This window comes from Arvicola amphibius, chromosome 3 (genome assembly GCF_903992535.2).
Source record: "Arvicola amphibius chromosome 3, mArvAmp1.2, whole genome shotgun sequence".
Classification (NCBI taxonomy): domain Eukaryota; kingdom Metazoa; phylum Chordata; class Mammalia; order Rodentia; family Cricetidae; genus Arvicola; species Arvicola amphibius.
Window position 1 is genome coordinate 131682905 of NC_052049.1, and position 26485 is coordinate 131709389.

Consider the following 26485-nt stretch of genomic DNA (forward strand, 5'->3'; position numbering starts at 1 on the left):
TATACTCACTCATAAGTGGGTTTTTAAACAAAAAGCAAAGAAAACCAGCCTACAAACCACAATCCCAGAGAACCTAGACAACAATGAAGACACTAAGAGAGACATACATGGATCTAATTTACATGGGAAGTAGAAAAAAATCAAGATCTCCTGAATAAATTGGGAGCATAGGACTATGGAAGAGGGTTGAAGGGGGAGAGAGGCAGGGAGAGGAGCAGAGAAAAATGTAGAGCTCAGTAAAAATCAATAATTAAAAACAAACAAAAACCCAGTACTCTCAAGCCGGAGAACATTCCCATCACAAGGGTTACTCACTGTGCCCTCTGTAGGTGGATTCCCTTCCTTCCTACCCTATTTCCTCAGCCCCTGGAGACGACTGATCTCCCTCCCATTCCTCTACATTTACCGTTCAAGAAGACTATATGAACTGCAGCGAAATTTGTGACTGCCCCTTTCACTCTGAACAATTCTCTGCAGGTTTCTCCAGCGTGCTGACAACTGTCCATTCCTTTCTGCACTGAGCACTATTCCACGATACAAATGCACTAGGGTTCATTTAACCATTCCCCATCAAAGGTTGTTTCCAGTTTCGTGCTAATGTGGAGAAAGCTGCTACGAACAGGCACACACAGGTACTGTTTGGACCTAAGTTTTCACTTCTGGGTTATTAGGGCAGCTGTGGGCTTCTTTTCCTGGGAAATATCAACAGTGGGACTATCCCTTCTTTCGCTGCTGCTAGCAATTGACCCAATTCTCTGCAGCCTCGCTGGCATTTGCAATTTTCCCTGTTGATTGCAGCCACATTCTCAGGTATGCAGAGTATCTGTCGTCCGTGTGGGTCTGTGCTCTCTACAGAACACCGAGGCTGACCATCTTCTTCATGCGGTCCTTTGCCATGCCCATGCCCAGGGCCTTTGCCCATTATCTAACTGGATTGATGTTTTTCATTTGTTCTTTCTGTTCAGTTTTGAAAGTTCTTTAAATAGTCTTGGCACTTTTTTTGTATATAGAACTCTTGTAACAATGTATAGAAATTATCTTTTAAGAACCATTATTATGCATACAGAAACCTCTGTGAACTCAAAACAAAGAGAATGCCAACACAGACAAGGAGGTTTAATTTCTAGAGATGTTTACGTGTGTAGCCAGAGCCGAAGAAAAACCAACAGCTCATACGCACTAAAGTAATTTGTTTACCTCAGTTAATTGGCTAAGTCGGCTCACGAGTTACGACACGAGTTACGATCTACTATAGAATTGGCATGTAATGAATGCTTACATTTAAAGAATATTTAAGCAGGAGCCAAGGTCTATTTGTGGCTCTCACTATTAATACCCGTTCAACACAAACATCCCCTACCAGATCCGCCTGACTAAGCAGCCCTGGCACTAGGAAGAAGACGTTCACACCCAGTTTTCCCGTCATTACCCTCTGCGACATAAAACCAACTGGGGGTGACTCTTTTAAATTGACTTGGATCGCTCAAATGCTAACCAGTCCTTGAAAAACAAAAAAGCAAACAAAAAAAAAAAAAAAACCTGGTATTTCAGGAAGCAGAAATATGGCTTAGGCCACTTGAGCTCCCTGTAACTGGAACGGTAGCCCAGCTGCCTAGTCTCTCTGTTATGGAAGCTTTGTGCAAATTACAGCTCCTCATAAATCACTTAAAACCAACTGGGTTAATTTTCTAGTGGTGACAATGCCCCACCAGGAAGGAATCATTCTTAGGAATGTAGTTTAGTTTCCTACTTAGTTTTACCACAAACGCCAGCTTTATCCAAATTCAGACAGCTTTGAACACTCTGACCTTGACATCGATTTTTTTCCTAGGAAATTCAAAGACTTTACTTCTCTATTCTCTTATCGCGGACATAATAATTTTGGAGTAGGATATGTTTATAGGGTTTTTATCTTGCAGTCTGCGTTGATGTCATTTACAAGGTACTGACAACTAACTATATGACACAGGTCAGCATTTTCTTAGCTACTCTCTCCCAGATGACCAGCCTCTGGTCCTCTCAGAATCTTTTAGAAGGATACCTCTCTGCACATTCTTTCCTGGAAATTTCTCATGAATCTACAATTATTTCAAGATAATACACCCCAAGATGTGGTTGCTTTTTATCAAAGTTGTGACTTTACATGTCATTCTTTATTAGTGCCAGTGAGACGGCTCAGTGAGCAAATGCACTTGCCACCAAGCCTGATAATCTCAGTTTGACCTTTGGGGCCTGAATGGTGGAACTGTTATATGCCCATGCACACATACAATTAATGAATTAAAAATTTTAATTAAAAAAGTATCTACTAATGACACTACATTTTTAGTGCAAGCACCCAGGACACTGGTAAGATCTAAGAAAAGTCTTTGTGTGTGTTGTACATGTGTGTGTTGTGAGTGTTGCATGTGTGTGTTGTGTGATGTATGTGTGCTGTATGTGTGTGTATAAATACACATGCACCTATGTGCACTGCTCAGAGGTTTACACTGCGTATCTTCCTCAGCACCTCTCCACTTGCTTTTTTGAGGAATTTACTGATATGGCTGGACTGACTGCCAGTGAGCCTCAAGAATCCTCTTTTATGTGCCTCCCCTCCTGTGGGGGGGGTCACAGTTTTGTTCCATTGCCTGTCTGTTGACAGGGGGACTGGGGAATCCAAATTCAGGCCCTTAAATTTGTTCCTTGAGCACTCTAAGCATCTCCCCAGTTCAGCAAAGGTCTCCCTCGCTTCCTTCCTTAAAAGACAAAATAAGACAAAACGAAGCCCCCAGCGTCTGCCTGGCTCCCTGAAGCATGAGTCCTCTAAGTTCTCCTCGTGCTTCTACAACCCGCCCTTCCTTTGACAGCTACTAAGGCTTCCCGTCCTCAGGTCTGCCTTTCCCAGGGTACGCTTAGCTGGAGTCTCAGTGTGACCTGTCTGAAATTTGTCCATGCTGCTGCAGGGACAGTTCAGTCACTTCCCTGCTGAGCCACGTCCCACTGTCTGGATGTTCACCCCTTTACCTGCTAAAAGACTCATCACTTATTCCCAATTTGCGTCTTTTATGAATAAAGCCACTGGGAAAAGTTGCTCACTAGTTTTGTGGGGCACACGCTTCATTTCTCCTGTGTAAATATCTAGGAGAGGAGTTGCTGGGCCATGCTGTCAGAAATGCCCTCGTGTTAGCTTGACCAACTCTACTCCTGTAAGCCTTCATCCACAGCCATCTTCTCTGTGATCGCCATGGGACCAAGCCCCCCACTCCCCATGTCCCTGTGGTGCTGGATCTACTCAACTCTTCCATCCTGTAGCTAACCACTTTCTAGTGCGTTCTATATTTACTACTGTAGTTATTGCTTATGAATATTTCTTTTTTATTATCTTATCCATCCTGCTAAATGAATGTAGAAAGCCTGTGTTATATATACTGATGTCTCCCAAGCACTCACAATGACACCAAACACAGGTAAGAAATAAATAGCTATGGAATAAACTAACACTAATTTAGATACCTAAGGCAGCACCTACAGAAGTCCAGGTGGGGTCAGTTTGGGGATGATAACACCAGGGAAGATAAGACTTCCAGCGTTTTGCTAGCTTGCTTTTTCTTTGAGATCAGACAGATCGGGTTCATTCAGACAAAAGTCTCTTTCTTTACACAGAGATCTCTAGTTGGGCAAAACTGTTCTGCAAAGAGGCCTTTTCTTTTCACGACAGTGTTTCACCCTATAGCTCAGGCTGACCCACAATCTTCCTGCTCCAGCCTCCCAAGGGCTGTACTAACAGGTATTCACCAGCCTCAAGCTTCCCTACTGGAGAAGGCAAGTAAAATTGCCCAGGTCCATATCTAGAAAGGTATCCTGGGGTACACAGGTCTAGCTTTCTCTTTCTGTAGTTTTCTGCATCTCTGTATGATGGCCCCAACTGATGGTTGGCTTTATTTTCTTAATCTAAGTTCTATTCTCATTACCCTTCCATTTCCTTTTTATCCTCGGGGAAAGCAAGAGCAGTTACTGCCAGGGCATTCTCACGTTTCCCACAGAAATGGCATAGGTGTTAATCTTGTATTTATGTTTGATGTGGGTAGTGATGGCTGTGACTGGAGCCGTGGTTTATTAATATGCAGGGCTCTCACCTCATTAGTGGTGATGTATGTTTTGAAGTTAAGCTGCGGTGTTTGCTGGAATGTCGGGTCTGGCCCCACACACATTCTCACCCGCTCACTTTCTTTGTTTTTACTCTCGGTCAGCACAGGCTGTGCTCACAGGGCGCTCACTTATGTCTGACAACGCAGACAGCTTTTCCACAGTAGTTAATCTTGGTAGGCGTTTCAAACATTTTAAATAAGTATATCTTCATGTGATGTCATCACATTTGCTTTAACTTAGAAGAAGGAATTATGGAATCCTTTGACCCTATAATACAAAGCACAATAATTCTCTCCTTGGCTGGATTTAGTAATGGAGTATTCTTATTGATTGGATGGAGCGATTAATTCATAGTTATAACAAAAATCTATAGGACTAACATTTGATTATTCACAAAGTTCTCTGCCATCTATCACCTCAAATATTAAATGCTAAACAAGAAAACAGCTGACTGAGCAGCACCCTAGGTGGCCCCGCCTGGGCAGGAGTTGCTGAACTCCAAGTTCCACCATCCCCAGGTGACGCAATGTGCAGCCGTGCACACTCACAGGACCAAGCACCATGGGAGGAAGGCTGCGGCTGCTTCTTGTTTAGACTTCGCTCTGCTCTACAGTCTCACTTACCCGAGGAAGAGGCCCTGGATTTTACTTATCCATTTTTCTGTACTTGAAACCCAGGATGCCAAACCAAGCCATTTCTATGGGAGAAGAAGTCTACTCTTTGGTATCAGGCAACCAAACATGTCTCCAGTTCCTCATCTTAGAAAATGTGCACTCCTGAGTATAAAGCACTGTCACTTTAATAATTCTCTGCTCTGTCCGGGGGGAGCGGCCTTAGACGACGATGATCCCGGTGCTCAGCCCGACACAAGTGGGACAGCGTGGGTCGCTCGTTAGTGTTCTGTCGTCTTCTTTTTGCTGGCTGTCTTCTCACACCGCCTCGATCAGACTCCCCCAGCCTCCATAAAAGGACCCAGCTTTGATTTGACAATGTGACACATATTCAGATGTATTCCCATCATCAATCAGAGGAAGCAAAAATGAGTCTATGTGCGTGCAAGAAGGAACAGCGGTGAGCGTATATACAGTACAAGTGTATAAACAACCATATTACCTACTTAATTGCCTTAGCTGAACTTAAAAGCTCTGATCTTTAATTGCCTGATTGAACTCATCTAAAAAGCTACAATTTTTTAATCAAGGAGAAAATTAAATAGCTTTTTGGTAAATAAAAAGGCATCTTTAATCTTATTTTTATGAACTCCAACTTATTAAATATGGACAAAACCCACTCAATTTAGGCTAAGTTTCTTAGTACAGCCCTTTACAAAAGTCTCCAGGGCACTGACTCCTTCCACTCTACATTCAGAAGGTAAAAGCCTCTGTGAATAGCTATGTAACTCCAAGGCCAAACACGTAAATCTATTAAGTGGGGTGTATTATTACCATAGCACACTTTCCGAGAGCTGAGTGTCCATTACTAGGGAATACACACTCATTTGGCCTGCAATCCAGTCACCTTTCTAACTAGGCAGGCACACATTACTTCCCTGATTCGTACTTCAAAATGAAGCCCCTGGGGACCGGCTTGTGCAACCCATCCCACTGAGCTCACAGACACCCCCACAGTAGTATTTTATAGCGGCTTTGCTCTGGGTGCTGAGTGGGCCAGAAAAACCTGAAGGAAGACTAACGATTCTCTTTGGAAACCTGTGTTGGCAATCAGCCAAGTCACTACAACTGTTTCCTACAACATACCAAAGGTCCTTTCTGAACCCCCATTGCAAACAGCAAGAGAAGACATGTACACTGGTCTCCAAGCACTCTGGTCAATTGTGCTTGCCTAAATGACCACAGGAAGATTGTCCTGGTGATCTGACCCTAGGCTTTCAGATCCCCATAAGTCTATCTGAGACACGTCTAATGACATATCATCTCAACAGACACATCTGGTTGTTTCTCACAAATGGAAGGAGACTAAAGCAAACAACATAGAAACAGGGATTCTAGAGGTACAGCCTCTCGTCAGCATGATTTGCCACTTAAAAAAGGGGAAAAGAAAAGATGCTTTGGACTATCCGAGGCACACTTCCTACCCACCAGAGTTCCAGAGAATTCCAGCTGGAGAGAATTCACTAGTCCAGAATGATCCTGTCTGCCCAGAGTACAGAACAATGCTAAGTTTCAGTTTCTAACAACACTCCCATTTCCAAAGCATGGTCCTTTTAATGAAGGCTTTGCTATTGAGCACGGATGCCTTCCCTTAGATCCCATGCCAAATGAACAGCAGATGTCTGGAAAAGGCAAGAAAACGGGCCCTGGCTATGATGGTTCCGTGGTGCTGCACAGGGGCAGGAGCACAGGAAGGGAAGGTGGCCCCTGCTGACCAGGTTAGAAAACCCCTTTCTTTAGCTCACCACTCAGCAGATGGGTTCACATACTGATACCTAGGAGAGTGATACTAAGCCAGCCCGGCTCCCTCAGCGACCACTCTGGTACCTTTTACACTCTAGAAACACAATGGCATTACGGGGGTGGGGGTGGGGGCGACGGGGATCTTAAAATTCCATTTAGTCAGCACGAATGCCTTCAAAAACGGAACACTGTGTTTTTCCAAATGGAGATAGTCTCTTCAAAAAGGGTGAAGAAGTTGGGAAGCATAGGGCTATTGAGACCACCTACAAAGAACTCAGGCCTGGCTGAAGAGAGGGTGAGTTCCCACCAGAAGTTTTAGCCCTTTCTTAGGGGAAATAAAAATCGAAAAAATAAAAAACTGAAACCAAATTTAAAAACAAACAAACAAACAAACAAACCCTTTTGCTTTAATCGCGTCCTATTGTACACCGACTGCTGCGCTCCCCAGATGTACACAGTCAGGATGAGCAGGTGTGTACTAAGTTGAGTGTGTAGTTTGGCTTTCTCTTTTCGCAATTTGCCCCCAATGAATTCAGACATCTTGGGAATGTTAGACAAACAGGAAGTTCCTCCTGTAACACGACACATACCAGACCCTTCTCTCTCATGTCACCAGAACAAGTGACCGTTCCTCATTCTTTCATTAGTTCCTTGCCTAAAGTTTCATTTCCAGGGAACAGGAAGCAATCTCTTCAGGAAGACGCCTGACATTCTGTAAGGACTGAGGAAGGGGAGGGCCAGACCCACCTAAATAACACAGAGTCCACTGTTTTCAAACAGTACAAAATATGTTTTGCATGCTTGATAAATGTGTTGCACAAAAATTTAATTCCCTAGTTAGTACTAGGGAAGGGGAGGCAGAAAAGATGGAAATAAGAGGGAGAAAATAAGGAAAGCAACATTTACAATCACTTTTTTTTATGGTCATATCAGTTGGCTGAAACGGTGTTGCTTTTTTTTTTCTTTAGCCAAGGTAATTGCAGAGACTCCTCCATCCCCACATTAAGTCCACATGTAAAACCCAGAACATACCTCTGTGTAAAATCTTTAAACTCCACAAATAGGTAAGGCCTTTTACAACCTAAAATTACGAAAGAGAAAACAGTACAATTATGGACGTTATAGGAGATATTCCACAGTTAAACAAATGAAGCATATATTTTCCTTTAAACCACTGTCAAACTGAACTTGCCTCTTGAACACTTCCCTGTCTGTATGCTCTCTGGGGTACCAACTGCAGAGCTCCAGGGCCCTTGCTAGTGAGCTCACTGCTCTCCAAAGACTGGGTGTGTCAACGAGAAGAGATGAGCATGTGTCAGGGAACAACCCAGAAGGTCACATGCTAAACCCTCAGGGATGGGCAGGTTAGGAGAGGGACAGAATGAGGAATAAGAACTTTTAAAACAATTTTCCAATATTTCTGAGCATTTGCATAGTTTTTCCAGACAGGGTTTCTCTGTGTAGCCCTGGCTGCCCTAGAACTTGCTCTGTAGACCAGTCTGGCCTCGAACCCACAGAGATCCGCCTGCCTCTGCCTCCTATGTGCTAGGATTAAAGGCATGAACTACAACATTTGGCCTCTGAGTAGTTTTTTTAAATGACTTTATTTATTATTATTTTATGTATGTAAGTGTTTGCCTGCATCAATGTATGTGCAATATGTGTGGGCCTGGTGGTCATGGAGGTCAGAGGAAGGCATTATATGTCCAGAACTGGGGTTACAAATAGTTGTGAGCTGTCACATGGGAACTGTGAACTAAACCTGGGTCCTTAAGGGCAAGCGCTTTTCAACTGCTGAGCCATCTCTCCAGTCCCTGGGTGATTTTAAAAGTCATGCTATTTATGATGAAGGAAAAATTTTTACTTTTACTTTTTTGGTAGTGCTAGAGAGTAGGCCAAGGGCCTGTGTGTGCTCAGGAGATGCTGTACCAAGGAACTACATAGCCCAAGAACGTTTTAAGAAACTGACTCATGAAAGGAAGCAGCTAAAACAGAAACCACCTTTCCCAACAGCAGCTAGGAAAGCCTCATCAGGATCCCAGCCCTTAAATGGCAAACTTAGCTGATGTGAAGAAAAGAGAAGAAAGCATTGGACCAAGCTAAAGCTACATTTCAGCCAGATGTGTCAAACTTTCACTGCAGGACTCTGGTCTAGGCTCTGTGGGAACTCCTGACATGATTTTCAAAACTTTTCTGCAATTCTAAAATAAAATAAAAATGAAAATCATTTTAAGAAGGTCTGTAATTACTGCAGCAGAGAAGGATGGAAGGCACCGAGGTGACCGCAGCAGGCACGCTTGCTGGACAAAGCACGCATGTGGAGGACATACACAGACAGCACCAGGGCACAGGCCAGACAGGAAATGGGTAGGTGCCACTGCATAAATGCCACCCGATTAGCCTCTTTCACTGCCAGAGTTAGAGCGGGCCAAATGAAATTCTGAAAAAGACCCGAACTATACAGGTTGCAATTACTACCTTTTATGTGGGAAATTTAATCAGGAATTGCCATTAGGATCTTTCAATGTTGAGCTGAGTATGTGGCTCATTGGTAAAGGGTTTGGCTAGCAAACAGGAGGCCCTAAGTGCAGACCTTAGAACCACTAAACAAATAAATAAATGTTCCAAATTTATATAAAAGTAGTTGTTATATGAAATGCATGTTTTATTCATAGCATATGAATAGAAACTTACATTTTCAAGGTTTACTATTCATAATTGGATTTAAAAGAAAAACAGTGAACGTACTGCTATTACTCAGAATGTACTGACAGGTATTGAAAAGTGCTTATTACAGAAATTTCTGGATGAGACAGGCCAATGTAAGAAAACCTACCTTGGTGAGAAGTAACTTGGCGGTTTGTGTACCTCAAACATGGCTTTAGAAAAGGAGGTTAGGGCTCTGTGTGCAAAGGTTTTGGTTGATAAAAATGACTATCAGCAACAGTAAACAGCAGAAATACAAACTGAGCAAATTTCCAAATGTTAAAGATCTAGGAAGCCAACTCCCTGTCAGTTAATGCTGGAAGAGGCCAGCCTGTTTCGCCTCTCTCAGAGCAGAAGGTACTAGTGGTGGTGGTGGGGATCAGCTGGCTGACATAGTGGGCAAATCCATTCCATGTTTATATGTTCTAAGAGAACAGAATGCACCTTTTAAAAAAAATTTTTTGGGACAGGGTTTCTCTATGTAACCCTATCTGTCCTGGAATTCACTCTGTAGACCATGCTGCCCTCAAACTCACAGAGTTTTGACTGTCTCTGCTTATAAATACATATAAATGTTATGATAATAAAATTAGAATATGAATTTAACATAAAAGCATAAATGATGATAGTTTTATCAATGGAAAAAGACAAATTATTCAAATGTTTATAAAAGACATCAGCAATGAAAACAGCTTCTCCTTGAGTAGCGGGAGGAGGCCCCAATGGTTAGTGTGGGGCATGAGTAAGTGGGGTTCCTGACTCAGAAGCTCAGCTGTGTCCTATGAGACTTCCCTGTTACAGGATGTGTGCCACTGATATTAGTGCAACAGCAAATGAGTGATGAGAAGACACAGACAAGACACAATCTGATAGATTCAGACTGAAACTAGTAAAAGAAATACAACACCAATTTTATGATATTGGATAAAATCGTAATTTTGTTAGGGATTCAAAAAAGAGCCATTATTGTTCCAACTGTGAAAATAGGTGATATATCCCTTGAATGTGTGTAAGTATCCATTTATAAGTGAGCAGAAAATCTGTCCGCTAATCTGGAGTATCATTGGTATTCAGTGGGCTAGGCTGCACACAACCACCTAACAAAGCCTTGACACTAACAGTACTTATATCTGCTGTCAATCACTCACTCCTCGACATGTCAAGTGCACATCATTTCAGGGACAACGTCAATCAACATTAACATTAGCATTCAAAATACAGCACAGTGTGCCGCTGCTTTAGACACAAGAGGGAAATAAATGGGGGTAGTAGGCAAAGGCACTATTTGTGAGAATCCAGAGTCCAATGGGCAGCAGGGCAGAAGCTGCAGCGCTGGGAGGCTAAGATCAGGTACTTCCTATGGATTTCTTCAGGGGTAAAACATTCTCTCTTCATATATCCTACATGAGAAAATTTGAGTCACATTTCACACATGCTGGCAGGGTTCATCTGACGATGACCTTCAGGTCTTTGGACCTGCTTTGCATGCTGGATTACTTGAACCAGGAAAATTAAGTCCATTGTTGGGAGACATGAGAAGATAGATCTCAGGCTGCACACAGTGGCACTTGCCTGGAGTCCTGGGGAACTGAAGCTTGGGAAACAGCTGAGCCCAGGCGATCAACAGCAAGATGCCACTTAAAAAAAGAACTCTGAAGCAACTGTGTGTTTGTGTATGCTTCTCCACTATTCTTACTGTTCTCTCTCTCTCTCTCTCTCTCTCTCTCTCTCTCTCTCTCTCTCTCTCTCTCTCTCTCTCTCGTTTCTCTGCTTTAACCTTGTTTTCCCTTTAATACCTTTTTCTCTCCCCCCTCCCGCCTTTCAGAAAACAGAGTGAAGGAACAATGGGTCTGGAGACAGACCATCCTGCATCTAGGGTAGCACTGGCCAGGGTGAGTTACTGAACTGTGCTAACCGTCTTGCTTATTACTGGCGTGCTCAGCCATCCTCATCTTAGAGCTGCTCAGGTGGCGTACTCGTACTTAAGTAGACCACATAGACTGGCACTCTAAGACGCACACAGATCCATCGGATTCTGTTGCTGGACTGGACAGAGCTGAGACTATTTGTATGTGCCTTCTTGCCCTGGCTGAGGAATTCAAAGGAAAGAAACTGATGCCACCTTTGGAACATTCAGGAAAAGTCATCAGGGAAATGGGAACCAAAACAGGCTGTGTGTATGCGCATTTTTCAAACCAGGAGGGCCAACCCATCAGGGTGATAGCTGCCTTTGGACTGCTAAGATCCTCATGGTGTCAGATGCTACCCCTGGGCCAGAGTGAAAAAGAATCATCATGTCCGGGGTCTACCCAGAGCGCCCCGCCACACACCATTTTGAAGGCACTATACAAGTGTAGGACCAACAGAGTTTACGAAGGCTATCAGAAGAGCAAAGTGTTTCTTCTACTCCTACCGCCAAAGCTCTCAGCACTCTGCCCTGCAACACTGCGAAAGTGGAGGAAGGAGCCTTGTTTTATAAGAGACTGCTCCTGATTCCAAACCACCAACCCTGCCTGAGCCGGTACTCATGTTAATGCTTCTTGCTAAAGTATTCTGCAAAATTTTCAATCACCCAAGAGCAAGCAAGCCCTGTACTTAAAGCTGGCAGCTTTTCTGCTGACTCTACTTCACAAGCTGGGTGGATCAGAAAGCCCAGTGGCCTGGTTTGTGCTCTACATGGGAGAGAGGCAAGATTGGTAAGGCCGGGGAAGAACACGCTTCTTTACTGAACAAGGTGGGTGTCTATTTTCCCAAGTTCAACAGACGATGGGAACACAGGACGTGCAGACTCCCCTGCTTTCCAGCTGTTCCCTCATCTCTTCTTCCTCTTTATTATACGAGTTGCAATACTCTAGAGCCAAGAACTGCCAAAAGCCACAAAGCAGTCGTTCCCCTCGGAGATTAGAAGAGGAAAGGAAACATTTTTATTTTCATCTAAAGCACTGATTTCAGCACTGAGACGGCATCCTGAATAATCTGCCTCACGTGCAGATTAGAAGCTGCTCAGCAGAGGCAGCATCAGAAAGGAGAGTGCTCGTCACCCTGGGCAGTTCACACCAATAATTAGAAAGAAAAGAGGAAAGCTGTGAATTACAATGAACTGCGCCTGAGTAAGTGTCCATGTTGGATTAAAGAATTTGAGTTGTCAGTTTGATGTATAATGAATGTGAAAATAAGCCATTTAATTAAATGGTACATGATATAATCACTTTGTTCTGCATTAAACCACTTAATTTAACAGAGCGTCTTTACTTTAGCAATTGTTTACGATTATAGCACCGAGTGACTCTTCTTAGACATGGTTAGCTTACAATATTCCAAATCTCAAATCTGGAACTTACAAAATAATGCCTGTTTAGATGATATAATTTGTCTATTAATTAGTGAGTAAAGAAGACAGGAAAACTTCTCATCACAAAGGGTCCAGAATCCTAGATAAAGTCTCTAAAAGATAAGATAGATAAAGACTAAACCCAAAAGCATACAAAGACTGCAAAACCATCTAATAACAAAGATATTTCGTTCACAGACTACTTTTACTCACTTAAATTCTTTACAAATTCCATGTCTATAACCAAAAATGTCCCCTGTAACAGTTTTCTCTCTGATGAAATTAGAAACCTGGGCACCAAGGTCTCTGCAATCACAGAAAGAGAAAGACAGAAACAATGGGCAGCAAGAAGGACCCAACAGTCAGCTGGGAAAAAAGGGACACATCTGAGGACAGAGGAGTGGACTTGATAGGAAGGACAGAAACATCAAAATTCTCTTACACTGAAGCCAGTATACTTACTGCCACTGCAATTCTCCCGAGGACATGCTCTGGAATTTTCCTATATACATCCAAAGATCCCCCTGTGGAGACAAAGATCCGTGTTACTACAGTCCAATCACTGGCCCTGCACTGGCCTCTCCTTTATGCTTGCCTCGTGAGAATGCGGCTTCCACGTTCGTGTGACACACACCAGATATGGAGAGCAAAGTGTGTTTTTAGTTCTACTTTTATGAGTGACATAATTGTTCTTCCAGAAGAACATGGCCAGCCACTTCCCTTTAAAAATCCACAGTCATTAAAATGGAAGGAAACTAGAGGAGGCTAGAACCTGCCCTTAATGAAAATGCAGATGTAGACAAACTGCCAAAAGGGACCCGGTGGTCACACTTGACGTGCTTCACGTGCTGGCTTTTCATTTGGAACCTGGAGCCCTTATCTTAGAATTTCCATACTTATCAAGCAAACGCGAGTGGGCACGCATTTCAGAATACACACAAAGACTGGCAAAGCCGAGCGCAATGCTGTTTCTCATAGACATTACTGAGGACATTAGGTAGCATGAACAGTAACTAATCAACCCCTGGCTCTTTGACAGCCACGGAAAACAATGAGGTAAAAACAAAACTAATCTCTTCAGGTTCTAACTTGTTTCATTTTAAGCTCGCTTATCTATCTATCTATCTATCTATCTATCTATCTATCTATCTATCTATCTATCATCTATCTACCTACCTACCTATCTATTGTGTGCATGCATGGGATGTGTGTGCCCACCTTGGAGGAGGTCAGAGGTCAACTTCTGAGAGCTTATTTTCTTCTCCCACCGTGTGGGTGCTGGGACTGAGCTGAGGTCACTGGGCTTGGCTTGCAGGTGACCTGACCCGCAGCACCGTCTCACTGATTATTTTTACTAAACTGTGACTCACTGCTATACTGCTTTGCCTGTCAACTTCAACTTGTGCTAAATCACCTTTGACATTTTCCAAAACTGAAAAACCACTAGACAGATTCGTCCTGCTGCCCTTCCCATGCTCTTCTGAGAGAAGTGTCGGCAGAGAAATAAACGACACAGCAGGGCCCTCAGAGGCCAACTAGATGAGTGCTGTGTGGTTCAGTCCTTGCTGATCTACTGTTTGTATGCTTTTGACCTTGAGACATCGCTTCACTATGCAGCCCTGGCTGATCTAGAACTCACTCTGTAGACCAGGCTGACCTTACAGTCAGAGATACACCTGCCTCTGCCCTCCAATCAGCGTGTGCCACCATGCCTGGCTAGTCATCCTTAGACAGAAAATGGAAGAGGATTTGGGTCTAATTCTTACCCAGTTTCATGATTTCTAGTCTATAGATCTAGCCAAAAAGGGCAACTAGGAATTTAAGCCAACTGCAGCAACAGTATCATTACTGTGCCCAAAATCACCACAGTCCCGGAATCACCACAGTCCCGGAAATATCACAGTCCCGGAATCACCACAGTCCTGGATTCACCAGTCACTGTGCAATTCCTGAGTCGGCTGTTTTGAGAGCCCAACTCGTGGGGAAGTATGACCTGGAACGGCGATAATGGTCATCTCAACATGACTTACATATTCTGCAGGGGAGGAGTACTTCACTTGCTAACAATATGATGAGAACTAAGCTAATAACACAAAATATCCCCTTAAGAGTCAAACTGAGATGCAGTCTTTCATGGCTATGAACAGGGTACCCAGGATATTTGGGAAATAACATTTTTTTTCTGTCAAGGCTAAAATTTCATATTTATGATGTGACTACTGATGACTTAAAAAACACATCTAATAAGGTTTGAAGTGAAACATGTCACTCTTCCGAAATGCAGTTAAGGACATGCTCTGTGCAAATTGGCTATTAAGTGATGTGGGAGGGTCTTCTGTTTTAATAAAGAAACTGCCTTGGCCAGCCCTTAGGTGGGTGGAGTAGACAGAACAGGAAGAAGGAAGTGAGGTAGATGGCTCAGTCAGATGCCACGCCTCTCCTAAGTTAGTCAGACCGCCGTGCCTCTCCTCAGAGAGAGAGATGCGATGGAGCCAGCCACCAGGTCAGACATGCTGACTATTTCCCGGTAAGACACCGCTCGTGGTGTTACATAGATTATTAGATATGGGTTAGTCAAGATGTAAGTAAGAGGCTGAAAATAATGGGCCAGGCAGTGTTTTAAAAGAATACAATTTGTGTGTTATTTCAGGGCATAAGCTAGCCGGTGGACAGGAGCCGGGTGGGAATGCAGCCCGCCTGCTCCTCACTACAATTAAGTGTGCCACATTCCCTGTTCAAAATGGTCCATGTATCACAGAGCTACAGCTTCCTACGTATGATGAAAGCAGGTGTGGGGAAATGATCACTCCTCGAGGTCACGTCTGCCCGCCGCTCCCAGGCTCCGAGCACAGGCTGACTAGCCAGGGTATAACTAACTTTGTGCTGTGGCTCTCAGTGCTACTGGGGCGAGGCGAACAAACCAAACAAGACACTCATTCGATGAGTGGAAACATCCTTATTTACTAAAACAACATTTTTATTATAGATGCACTAAAAGTGAAAGCAGCTGTGCTCCCACTGATTTTTCAGGTAAATTGGTAGGGGCACGGATGAGTAAGTTCAAGATGAAAAGCTTCACGTGTGGTATTTGGGAAAATGACAACAGCAGCTTACTAGAGCAGTTCCTTGGGAAGCCAATGGACTCAACACTCACATGCACCAACAGGGAGGGGATTTAGTTCTATGCGAGTTACAGAAGAGGCTGGAAGGAGCGCAGATAGTGGTCTCACCAAGCTCAACTGGAAGTCAAAGGTGACACAGCAACCATTATCAACAGAGTAAGGAAAGAGGAATCTTATTCGGAGGTAGCTCACTGGCACTCGGAAACACCACTGTAGTGCTCAGCTGCCCACGTGGACAGGTCTTTATATAGCTGGCTCTGTGTCGTCACTGTTAGGAGGGGGAAATGCCACTGCAGATGCACTCGGTTGAGACCGCCTGAGATTCCATGAGATTCCAGTGGGCACCCTCTCCGCAGGCTCACCGGCAGAGGGTCTGGTAGTGGGCACCCTCTTTGCAGGCTCTCCGGCAGAGGGTCTGGTAGTGGGCACCCTCTCCTCAGGCTCACCGGCAGAGGGTCTGGTAGTGGGCACCCTCTCTGCAGGCTCACCAGCAGAGGGTTGGGTGAGTTCTTACTTGCTCTCACTGCTGGTTCTATTCTCTACACCGCTCCAGAAGGCAACTCTCTGACTCAGCACAGCAGAGATGTAAGGGCCAGAGGAGTGCTAATGGTGAAGCCGCCAACCTTATTTGACTTTACTTGCAACTGAGTCCCATAAATGCAAATGTGACAACCACACTCTATGGTCAGCGGATGGCAGAGCTCACAGCAGACCCGAGCAAGCCTTTGAACATCACCAAACAAACCCACTCCCCTCTCTCCCAACGACACATGGCAGTGGGGTCACATCTTTGGATGAGTCTTACCTCTCCCACATTGTGGTATGATGACATTCACTGACAGTTTCATGTGGCCTGAGATTTGTTATTCAAGACTGGTTTTTGACTGAACTGGGACCTGGGATCTCAGATACTGAAGCCAAGGCTCCTCCACTGAGCTGCAGGTCCAGGTCTTACTTTGGGCAAGCCCTTTTGGTTCCAGCGGTGGAACTGTTAGCTCCTTATTCAGGTCACAGGCTTGCTCCCTGTGAGTGTCACCTCTGCCTTCCCTGGCCGCCCCACCCATCACAACCACCTACTGTACTGCATGCCACACCCACATGGTAAACCAGAGGAGGACTGCTCGTGGGTCAGCAGAAACACGTGCAGTACTGAAGAGCTGCGCGTTACTGCTCAGATTACACCACCATCTTCACTTAAGCAGACCTAAGGGTCTGTGTTACTGTATTATGAGATCTAAACTGTAAGTAGTGTCTTTGTATGCAGGATAAATATACATAGGAAGTGAGGAGTGAGAAGCAACAATACCATCCTGATAATCTGATTGGCCTGAAATGACCAGAGTTATTATTAATGTTAACAACAACAACAAATATATATGTATATATATACATATACACACATACATACATAATACATACATACATACATATATATATATATATATACAGAGAGAGAGAGAGAGAGAGAGAGAGAGAGAGAAAGAGCATGGGGTGATGGGTAGGGTAGAAGGGGAAGAAGGGAGGGAAGTGGAGAAAATGTATAGCTCAATAAAAAACAATTTAAAAAATTAATACAAGGTCTCTTTTAAGTTTCTCCTGGCTGAAAATATTAAAAGGCCTTTCCTTCTTGCAATGTAGGCTTTTTTGGGGGGGCTGGGAGGGGAGTATAATTTATTCCCATGGTGATAACTCAAACATGTCCATACTCTGAGATCTTCCAAAAGGACATTTCTGAGTTGATTTTGTTTTGACTGAGTATAAAAATAGGTTACATTCTTCTCCTAAAAAACTTCCCAATGTCTTTCTAATAAATTTAGCCTCAAACCTAAACTCCTTGCTATTGCCTCTGAGGCCCACGAGGTCTTGCTTGGTCTATGCTCTGGCCATTCAGGCCTCCTGGCCAGCCTCTGGTCTTCACAACATCACTCTGGCTACCACGGTGGTCTTGTGTTCATCTGGGAGCACTAACACGTGCTACTCTCTCCGCTGGTAAGAGCATCCCAGTGGTGAGCCTTGACTAGCTCAGTAGGGCTTCTGCTGGTTGTCACTTCGGTCTCTGATGCCCACTCGGCACCTGTGTGCGCTATTAGCCCGCCCATCCTGCCTTATGCTCTCACAGTTTATTCCTTCTTGAGAATGTACTGTATGTCCTAGGATACACCCTGCAAGGACAAGGTTATTCTAGAATACGTGTCCTGCGAGGACAAGGGCTCAGTCTTGGTCACTGTGGAGTCCACAGGCTTACAATGGTATCTGAAAGAAAATGCTTAGTAAATATTGCATATAAATCACATCATGAGATAAAAATAAACCAGAGAGGAAGATGTCAAGAAACTGGACTGCTCAGGAGGGAATGAAAGCTGGAGGGTGATACACAGAGTGATGATTTTGTGTGCTTTGTGTTGTATATGACCAGAAGACTATATGCTAACCTTCATATCACCCTATTATACAGCCATGGTTAGAAACTGAACGGGAGGTGGGATGCTAGCCCTATCTGCCCAAAACAGACTATTAATGCTTAGAAATGACATGAACAGAACAGGAACTTGTGAGGTTAAAGGTACAGTAACTGAAAGACACAGGACCAATAGCATGAGATGACATGAGAGACACAATATAGGGCGAGCATCTCTACCCGCTGAGCTGTCTTGATGGCTGGGGATATTTCCACTCTTGGTCACTTGTGAGCAACACGGCTGCTGTCACACTGCAGCAGGCTACTGGGTATGTATGCTATTCAGTTCTGCTGGGCTTCTGTGGCGGTCGACTTGCTAGGTCCCGTGATAACTCTGTTTAACTTGTAAGGAAATGCCACGCTGTTCTAGTCTATTTTACACCATTTCAGATTCACACGAATGTTGTCTGAGGATTGCCCCTTTTCTATGCCTTTGCAGACACTTATTATCATGTGGCTGATTTTGTTTTCTATGTATGCACGGTCTCAGATGTGAACATGTACTTAGTTTTGATTTGGGCTTCCTTAACAACCACTGTTGTTGACATGTCACGTGGCTGTTGACCATTGTACATCTTCCTTTAAGAAATACACATTCAAATCCATTGTCTGTTTTTTAAGTGAGTGACTTGTGTTTTTATTGTTGAGTTGCAATATTTTTTTAGTAATTATAAGTAACTGCAAATGATCTGAATATTGACAGACTAGAACAGCTCGGAAGTTCCTCAAAACTTAGGAGTTGCCACAGGATCTGATAGTTTTGCTACCATCAAGCCTGATGACCTGAATGTGATCCCCAGGACCCACAAGGTGGAAGGGGAGAGTCAGCTCCCATAAGCTGTCCTTTGACCTCCAAGAGCAAGCAGAAGCACACAAGCATACTTGTGTGTGCATGCATTCACACGCACAGACATGTGATTAAAATAAATACTTTTTAGATGTAAAAAGTGGAAATATCCTAAGTGACTATTAATGAAAGAAAAACCAATTCTGTACAGCCACTCAATGAAATACTCTTCAGCGGTGAAAAGGGATGGTGGATTGCTACTGCCACTGTTGTGGATGAACTTGGAAATGATATACTAAGCAAGAGATGCCAGGCACAAAGGCTGCGGACTATAGGATCCTGGTAACAAACAATGTGCAGTATCCAGAACAGGCACATCCACAGAGGAAGGAAGGAGACCCATGATTGCTGGGGGTAGGGGGGGAAGGGAGAGATGGAAGGGATGAGATGAACAACTTATGTTGGCTGGGGATTTCTCTTTAGAATGTTTTGAAATTAGACAACAACAAGTTGTAGGTTTCAAAAAGGTGAATTTTATGGCATATGAATTTTATCTTAATAAAAAAGTGTTTTGTTTTGCCTTTTTCAGACAAGATTTCTCTGTGTGGCTCTGGCTATCCTGGAACTTACTCTGTAGACCAGACTGGCCTCAAACTCAGAGATCTACTTGATTCTGCCTCCCAAGTGCTAGGATTAAAGGCATGAGCCGCCAACACCCAGCGAACAAAAAGCATTTTAGTGTAACTGAAACATTATGTAGACCTCAAATGGCAAAAGTTCAAAGAGTGGCCTGTACTGAGATTATGAACCAATGCTTTCTAATCAATGTGTCCACCTACACGACCTATGTGGTTATACGATTTGGTATCATATCAAGGATACCCACAAGAGTGCTTGTGTGTTTGTGTGTATGTACCTGAGTGAGTGTACCTGTATACATGTGTGTATTTGTGGGTGTGTATGTATGTGTGGTGTGCATGTGTGTATGTGTGGGGCATTGTGTGTTTACCTAAAGAAGTAGGAAAGTGTGCCTGTGTGTGTATATGTGTTATGTGTGGGGGGGAGAATATGCGTGTGGTATGTTTGTGAATGCGTGTATGTGCAGTGTTTGTATTTGTGTGTATATGGGGTATATGTGCAGTGCGGATGGTGTGCATACCTAACAAGATAGAAAGGTACAATCATTTGTGTGTAATTGTGGTATACATGGCATGTGTATAGTGTGGTGTATATGTGTGGTAATTGTGTATGCATGGTGTATGTGTGTGGTGTGTGAACCTAAAGAAGAAGATAGGTGAATGCAATTGCTCATTTGTGTATATGTTTACATGTGTAGTTTGTATATGTGTGCATGTATAGCGTGTATCTGTGGGTACGTGTGGTGTGTGTATGTGTGGCATGTATGTATATGTGCGTGTATGCAGTGTGTTTGTTTGTATATATTTGGGTGTGTATGGTCTCTTTATGTATGGTACGTGGACCTAAGGAAGTAGAAGGGCATGTAGGCTGCATTTTAACAGAGGCTAGATACTTAAAAACTAACCTTGTGAAAGGTGAAAATGTGTCCAGATTTAACGTGGATAGCCAATAATAACGACAAAACTTCAGTGACAGGATTCCCAGAAGTCTGTACTCTGTCACAATATTCAGATCAAGGAAGAGCTACCGACAGCAATGAACAGAAAGCAAGGAGGGCAGGACTGAAGTCCAAAGAGAGCCAAATGCATCTCGGCTAAACAGCTGTGTTGAAAAACAATTTCTTGTCTAGCAATTAAGAACCTATTTCTTTCTGAAAGACACAGGACATTGGGTTAATAGATTTCTTTAGAAGAAAATCTGTTTTGGCGACTGAAACATTAAAAGAACAGAACATCTGTTCCCCGGCAAAGGCACACTGCACAGAAGCAGCGAGGACCACGTGCCGACTGGACCTGCGTGTCGTCTGTTTTTAGTAAAAGGAAACCAACTTGCAGTCTTGAAATTACAGCCCAGCTACAAATATTTAACACCAGGAACCTTTTTACAGGAAGGGACTTGCTAGTGTAAAGAAAACAATAATTAACACACTTCAATCATTCTAAAATTTACTTGACATCTATATCAAAACCAAGTTTAAGGCAACTGATTCCAAACACCATTTTGAATATAGTTTAAAGGGAAGAACTTACCATCCATGAATTCTGTACAAATTGAAATCCTGTTTTCTACAAAAAATGCCCCATAAAATCCTATGATATATGATGAGTCACACTGCAACAAAAAAAAAAAAAACAAGACAAAAGTGGTTTAAAACCTGAGCTGACACATAAACATGTTCATAGATAAAAGTGACCAAGAAAAAAAATTACCTTATAAAGAATTTCCAACTCAGACATGATCTGCTTCTGCAGCTCCAGTGTAATGTCTAACAGAATAACCTGAGTACAGACAGACAGACAGACAGCATCAGCACCAGTATGATGTCTACAGAATAACCTGAGTACAGACACAAGGCAGCATCAGCACCAGTGTGATGTCTACAGAATAACCTGAGTACAGACACAAGGCAGCATCAGCACCAGTATGATGTCTACAGAATAACCTGAGTACAGACACACGGCAGCATCAGCACCAGTGTGATGTCTACAGAATAACCTGAGTACAGACACACGGCAGCATCAGCACCAGTGTGATGTCTACAGAATAACCTGAGTACAGACACAAGGCAGCATCAGCACCAGTGTGATGTCTACAGAATAACCTGAGTACAGACACACGGCAGCATCAGCACATGTCCACCTTTATTTACACAGCATGCGGAACACAAAACCTAAAGAAATGCGGTAGTTTATTTATGTAACACCCCCGCTCCCAATTATAGTTCCCAGCACACAGACACTGTCTCTCTATCTGCCCAAGCCTTTGTATAGGAGGAGGCGGTACAGAAGTGATTGATGGTACCCTGGAAGAAACCAGGTCTCAGAGGTCAGCATTAATGGCTTTAAAAGTCAGTTAAGTTATAACACTCAATTTATGTGCCCTATTTTAGCCACACTGGCTATTTTCAGAAGAAGATCATTAAAAGAGAAGAGCCCTGTGAGCCACAGACTCAAAGATAAGCAGAAGGGGTGGTAAATAAAATAACATTTTAAAATGGGATTTTTAGAAATAAAAAAAAAAATGGGAGTTTAAAAATCCTGCCACCTTACTTCCTCCCATGTGGGTAATGTTTCTTTAAAAATGCTGACAGTTGAGAGCTGGACAGGGTCACAGGTCATCTGACTCCCAGGATTTGCTAGGGCCCCCTGAAGTGTTGTGGTTTTCCTTAAGTATGTGCCACTAATGTGGATTTTATGACACAGAAATATCCATGTGTGTGGACCTAAACTTGCCTAGGAGATGCTCTAGTTTAACTCAGACTCCTCATTCCTCAGCAGGTGTGTGCACTGGGGCTGGAGCTCAGCCCTTCTCACAGATGCTGGCCAAGTGCTCCATCACAGCCACACCCCAGCTCAACCACCATCTCCGGTTAATATGCACATTGTGTATATTCTTAGTGCTGACACCCATTTAAGTAAGAAAGGAAGGTGTGTGGGGTGGGGTGGGGTGGGCACTGCCTTTTCTTCCAATGCAGACCACTAGCCAACACTGAGAAATTAATCCCAATCTACGGAGACCTTTTCTCTTCCTCGATTGAGAGCCTTGCGTGAGTTTCCATCACCTGGAAGTAAGATGTAACTCCATAGCACGGGGTTATGCCTCAAGCGAACCCCTTCCCTCACTCTTCCTACACAGCTGCCTTCTTGCCACCCACACCGCCTTACCAGTGTTTCCTCTCTCCACTCCAGTCACTGATTACAAAAGCTAGTTTGACCTTTTAGAGCCAGCTTGAATGCCTCACCACCTCCACACACCCACCTCAAAGCCCTCATCAGAACTCATCTCTGGCTTGACCCTTCCTCATCTTTACCACACTCGGCTTCAATGCCCCAGACGTCTAAAAGGTTCCAGCGCAGAGTGCTATATGCTTCGAGGGCAAGGGAGGTCTGAGCGTTCTTTATTCCTCAGCGCCCAGCGCCAGGGCTCACAGCATCACCCGGTCACTGAGAAGGGCCTTAATTAGAGTGTTCCTCAAGGACAGTCCTCCAGATGTGCTGTTATTAGACACGAGGGAACTGGATCATGTGATGTCTGCAACTAAACCAAAAACCAAAGATGCGAAAATCAAACAAACCGAAGTGCCACGCGGACCAAGACTGGGGTGGGGACTATTGTATTCGTGGAGCGGGCCTCAGTCGGTTTGGAGCTCTTCCATGACCCCCAAAAGCAAATCAGGTCATTTTGCAAATTTGAGAAGGGAAGTCATCTCCATGCCACCACAGAGCATATCGAGGCTCTGTTTTCCATGAGCCTGGTACTTGGTGAAAGGTTAACTCCCTCCCCTGGGCATCCTTGCCAGTGAGCTTCAAAACTGCTAAAAATGAACGGGCCAGTCCTTCCTCGGAAGGCAGTGAGGAAAGCGGTGACTGGATTTTCCCTTTGAACTCTGAGGTCAGCGTGGACTGCCCGAGACTTCACTCCTCAAGCCGAGCCAAGTGCTTCTGACTGAAGAGGAGGAGCTGGAAGCAGCTCCTAGAGAAAGGCTTCAGCCTGCGCGGAGGTACCTGCCTGCCTTCCCACCACTCTCCCTCTGCTAACACCTCCAGGACACACGAGGATGCGCTGTCAAGTTAAATACAAGCAGTCAACTGACTGAATTATAATTTACTCTGTGCTCAATTTAAATTAGTGTGAGACTATTAAAATATACAGTATAAATACGGCAATTCATCACGAGCTGTCATGGATGACTTCATTTATTTGCTGGAGTGGCATGCGCTCCACTAAAGGCAGGGAGAACAAAATCACAGGTCAAATTAAGCCGCTATTCTGTTTTAATTCACTTATTTAATCTGTGGCGACATAATTGTCTTTTACAGTATGTACAACTCAGGAAGGAAATTTGGGAGGATTACAGCCAGGATACAAATGATTAATCAAATGGTCCATTTAAATGCTGTTCTAAAGGCTGCAGAAACCCAAAGCACTCCGGGAATGATAATCAACGCATGCTGCATTCAAGGCTAAGAAATCCCGTTAGATGGATTCTTTTCCCAATCAGAAAACAAATAATCCTGGGGAATCCAGTAAATTCCCCAAGCATTACTATTGGAAAGATTTTACAGGCGGCATTAGTGGCAGAAAAGGTTCTGTTTGCTAGATGGCTAACAGTGTTTGTGTTTGTTTTCTGCTCTACTTATTTGCAATGGTCTTGCTACCGATACCAAACAAACAAAAGCTGGTCGAACGCGTTTCAGCGAGTTTGCAGGTAATAATCAGTTATTTCTGACATGTAGTTAACATCATTTTCTAAAAGTGCTCTGTGAAGCAGAAAAAAAATCTAAATTTCATGGTATAGAGAACTTCCTATTTTTCCTAAACTTAGCTTTTAAAAAAAATACCTGTAAAGTTCTCTTGTCACATCTCAAGTCCAGGGAAGGAAATGCTACAATGTGCTGCTTGTCTTTAAAGAGCAGGACTCAATTACGAATGCATACAAACTGAAAATGCTACTAGCCAGGCTCTCCTCTAACTGGTCCCACAGACATCCAAAGTGTGGCCAACTGACCACAAGCAGGGAAATGAAACCCGTGGCTCCATGTAGGCAGCAGAGCCCTGCAGGTGATTCCACCCAGATAAGAGCCATGATTTGCTGCTCTGTACAGTTCTTCTGTGACACCAGGCAACTGGGGTCACTGGGAGGTTCAAGTGACACGCTTCAAGTCACACAAAAGTCGGGAGAGGGTCAAGAAAAGATCAAATGTGCCTCTAACTCTCAACCTTCCATTTCACCCTTTAATATAACAAAAGGAGCTAAGAAATATTCTGGGGGAGAGCAATGGTCCACACAAAGAACACTAGCGGGTATTCTGTATGTTGCTAAACCTGTTTTCAGTATGTTACTTCAAAAGATAAACAAATACTGAAATAACAAAAACATAAATGACCAAATTAAACAACAAAACTGTATTCAATCAGTAACTTATGTGTTACTACATGTAGTGCTGAGCCCTGTAGGGGAGGCAACAAAACACTCAGTTCTGTTCTCCATGTTTAAAAGATTTCAATACATTAGAGAAAATGGCCATGATACCAGTAACCATGTGCAAGGTGGCATGTAGTCGCCTTTAGGAATTACATGCTGAGAATTCCGGAAAGTGGCTGACAGATGCAACACATGTGACAGAATCAAAGAGCAGGCCCTTGAAGGTTGTTAAGGGTTCTAATAGTTGAAGACACGGATGAAGGCATTCTAATTAGAGAGGCGCACATGAATTAACTTGTTGAAATGAGAAAAAACATCCTAGGTTCAGATGAGGGCACAAGTTCAAGTAAAACAAAACAAAAGGCACAGAGATCAGAAAACATAAGAACAAGCTATAAAAGATGCATTGTGGAGGCTTCCACCTCCCATCCAAGAGTGTTTTCAATGTGTCTGGGCTGTATTGATTATTCTATATTGACTGATCTAACAGGTCCAGAATCTCCTAGGAGACAAGCTTTGGGCGTGTCTGTGGAGGAGTTGAATTGGGTTAACTAAGAAGGGAGACCCATCCTGAATGTGAGCAGCATCACCGTGGGCTGGGGTCCTGGACCAAACAGAAGAAAGAAAAGGAAAAGAGCACTGTTTTTTGTCTCTTTCTGACACAGATGCAGAGTAACCAGCTACCTCGCACATTCCTGCTGCCATGATGGCCACCCCCTCCAACTGTGTGGCAAAATCAACCCTTCCTTCCCCAAACTGCTTCTGTCAGGCATTTGTCCCAGCAGTGAGAAAAGAAACCAGTGGAGAAATGACACGGAGCCTACTACTTTAGAGAGGGGAACTGCATCTAGGGGTGGAGACCAGCAAAGGCAAGGGTTTGCATCTTGGCCTCGGGACTCTCTAGTTATAGGACCTTGGGCAAGTTGTTTAACTGCTCTGTGTCTCAGGTTCTACATCTGCCAAATGAGAAGCAGTAATAGCAGCAAATGTCATAAATGAAGATAACATGTACAAAATATTTATCAACATAGGTCATCAATAAGTTAAAACTTCTATTTCTGGAGAGAATTGTTCAGAAGCTGGGTATTTTTTAAATTGAGGTTCTCTTCTCTCAGGTAACATAAGGTGATGTGGGAAAATGCTCCTGTACCCCATAAAGATTTGTCACTCATATTAGGTTAATAAAACACTGATTGGTCAGTAGCCAGGCAGGAAGTATAGGCAGGGAAACCAGACTAGGAGAATTCTGGGAAAAGGAAAGGCTCAGTCTGTAGTAGCCACCCAGATGCAGAGGAAGCAAGATGAGAATGCTGCACTGAGAAAAGGTACCAAGCCACGTGGCTAATCATAGACAAGAATTATACGTTAATTTAAGTTATAAGAGCTAGTTAATAATAAGCCTGAGCTATTAGGCCTAACAGTGCTGTAATTAATATAGTTTCTGTGTGATTATTCAGGTCTGGGAGGCTGGG

General features: G+C 43.6%; 1 protein-coding gene across 7 annotated transcripts in view; it reads right to left on the minus strand.

Moving 5' to 3' along the window:
• The window catches only part of Map2k5 (mitogen-activated protein kinase kinase 5), a 229043-nt gene that overhangs the window by 120889 nt on the left and 81669 nt on the right, over window positions 1-26485 (minus strand). For all 7 annotated transcript variants that reach the window (XM_038321200.1, XM_038321199.1, XM_038321198.1 and 4 more), the window contains exons 10-13: window positions 21298-21366; window positions 21118-21199; window positions 13045-13106; window positions 7578-7626 (exon numbers count right to left, since the gene is read on the minus strand). In XM_038321200.1, the coding sequence (XP_038177128.1) occupies window positions 7578-7626; window positions 13045-13106; window positions 21118-21199; window positions 21298-21366 (262 nt within the window). The remainder of the gene's footprint in view (window positions 1-7577; window positions 7627-13044; window positions 13107-21117; window positions 21200-21297; window positions 21367-26485) is intronic.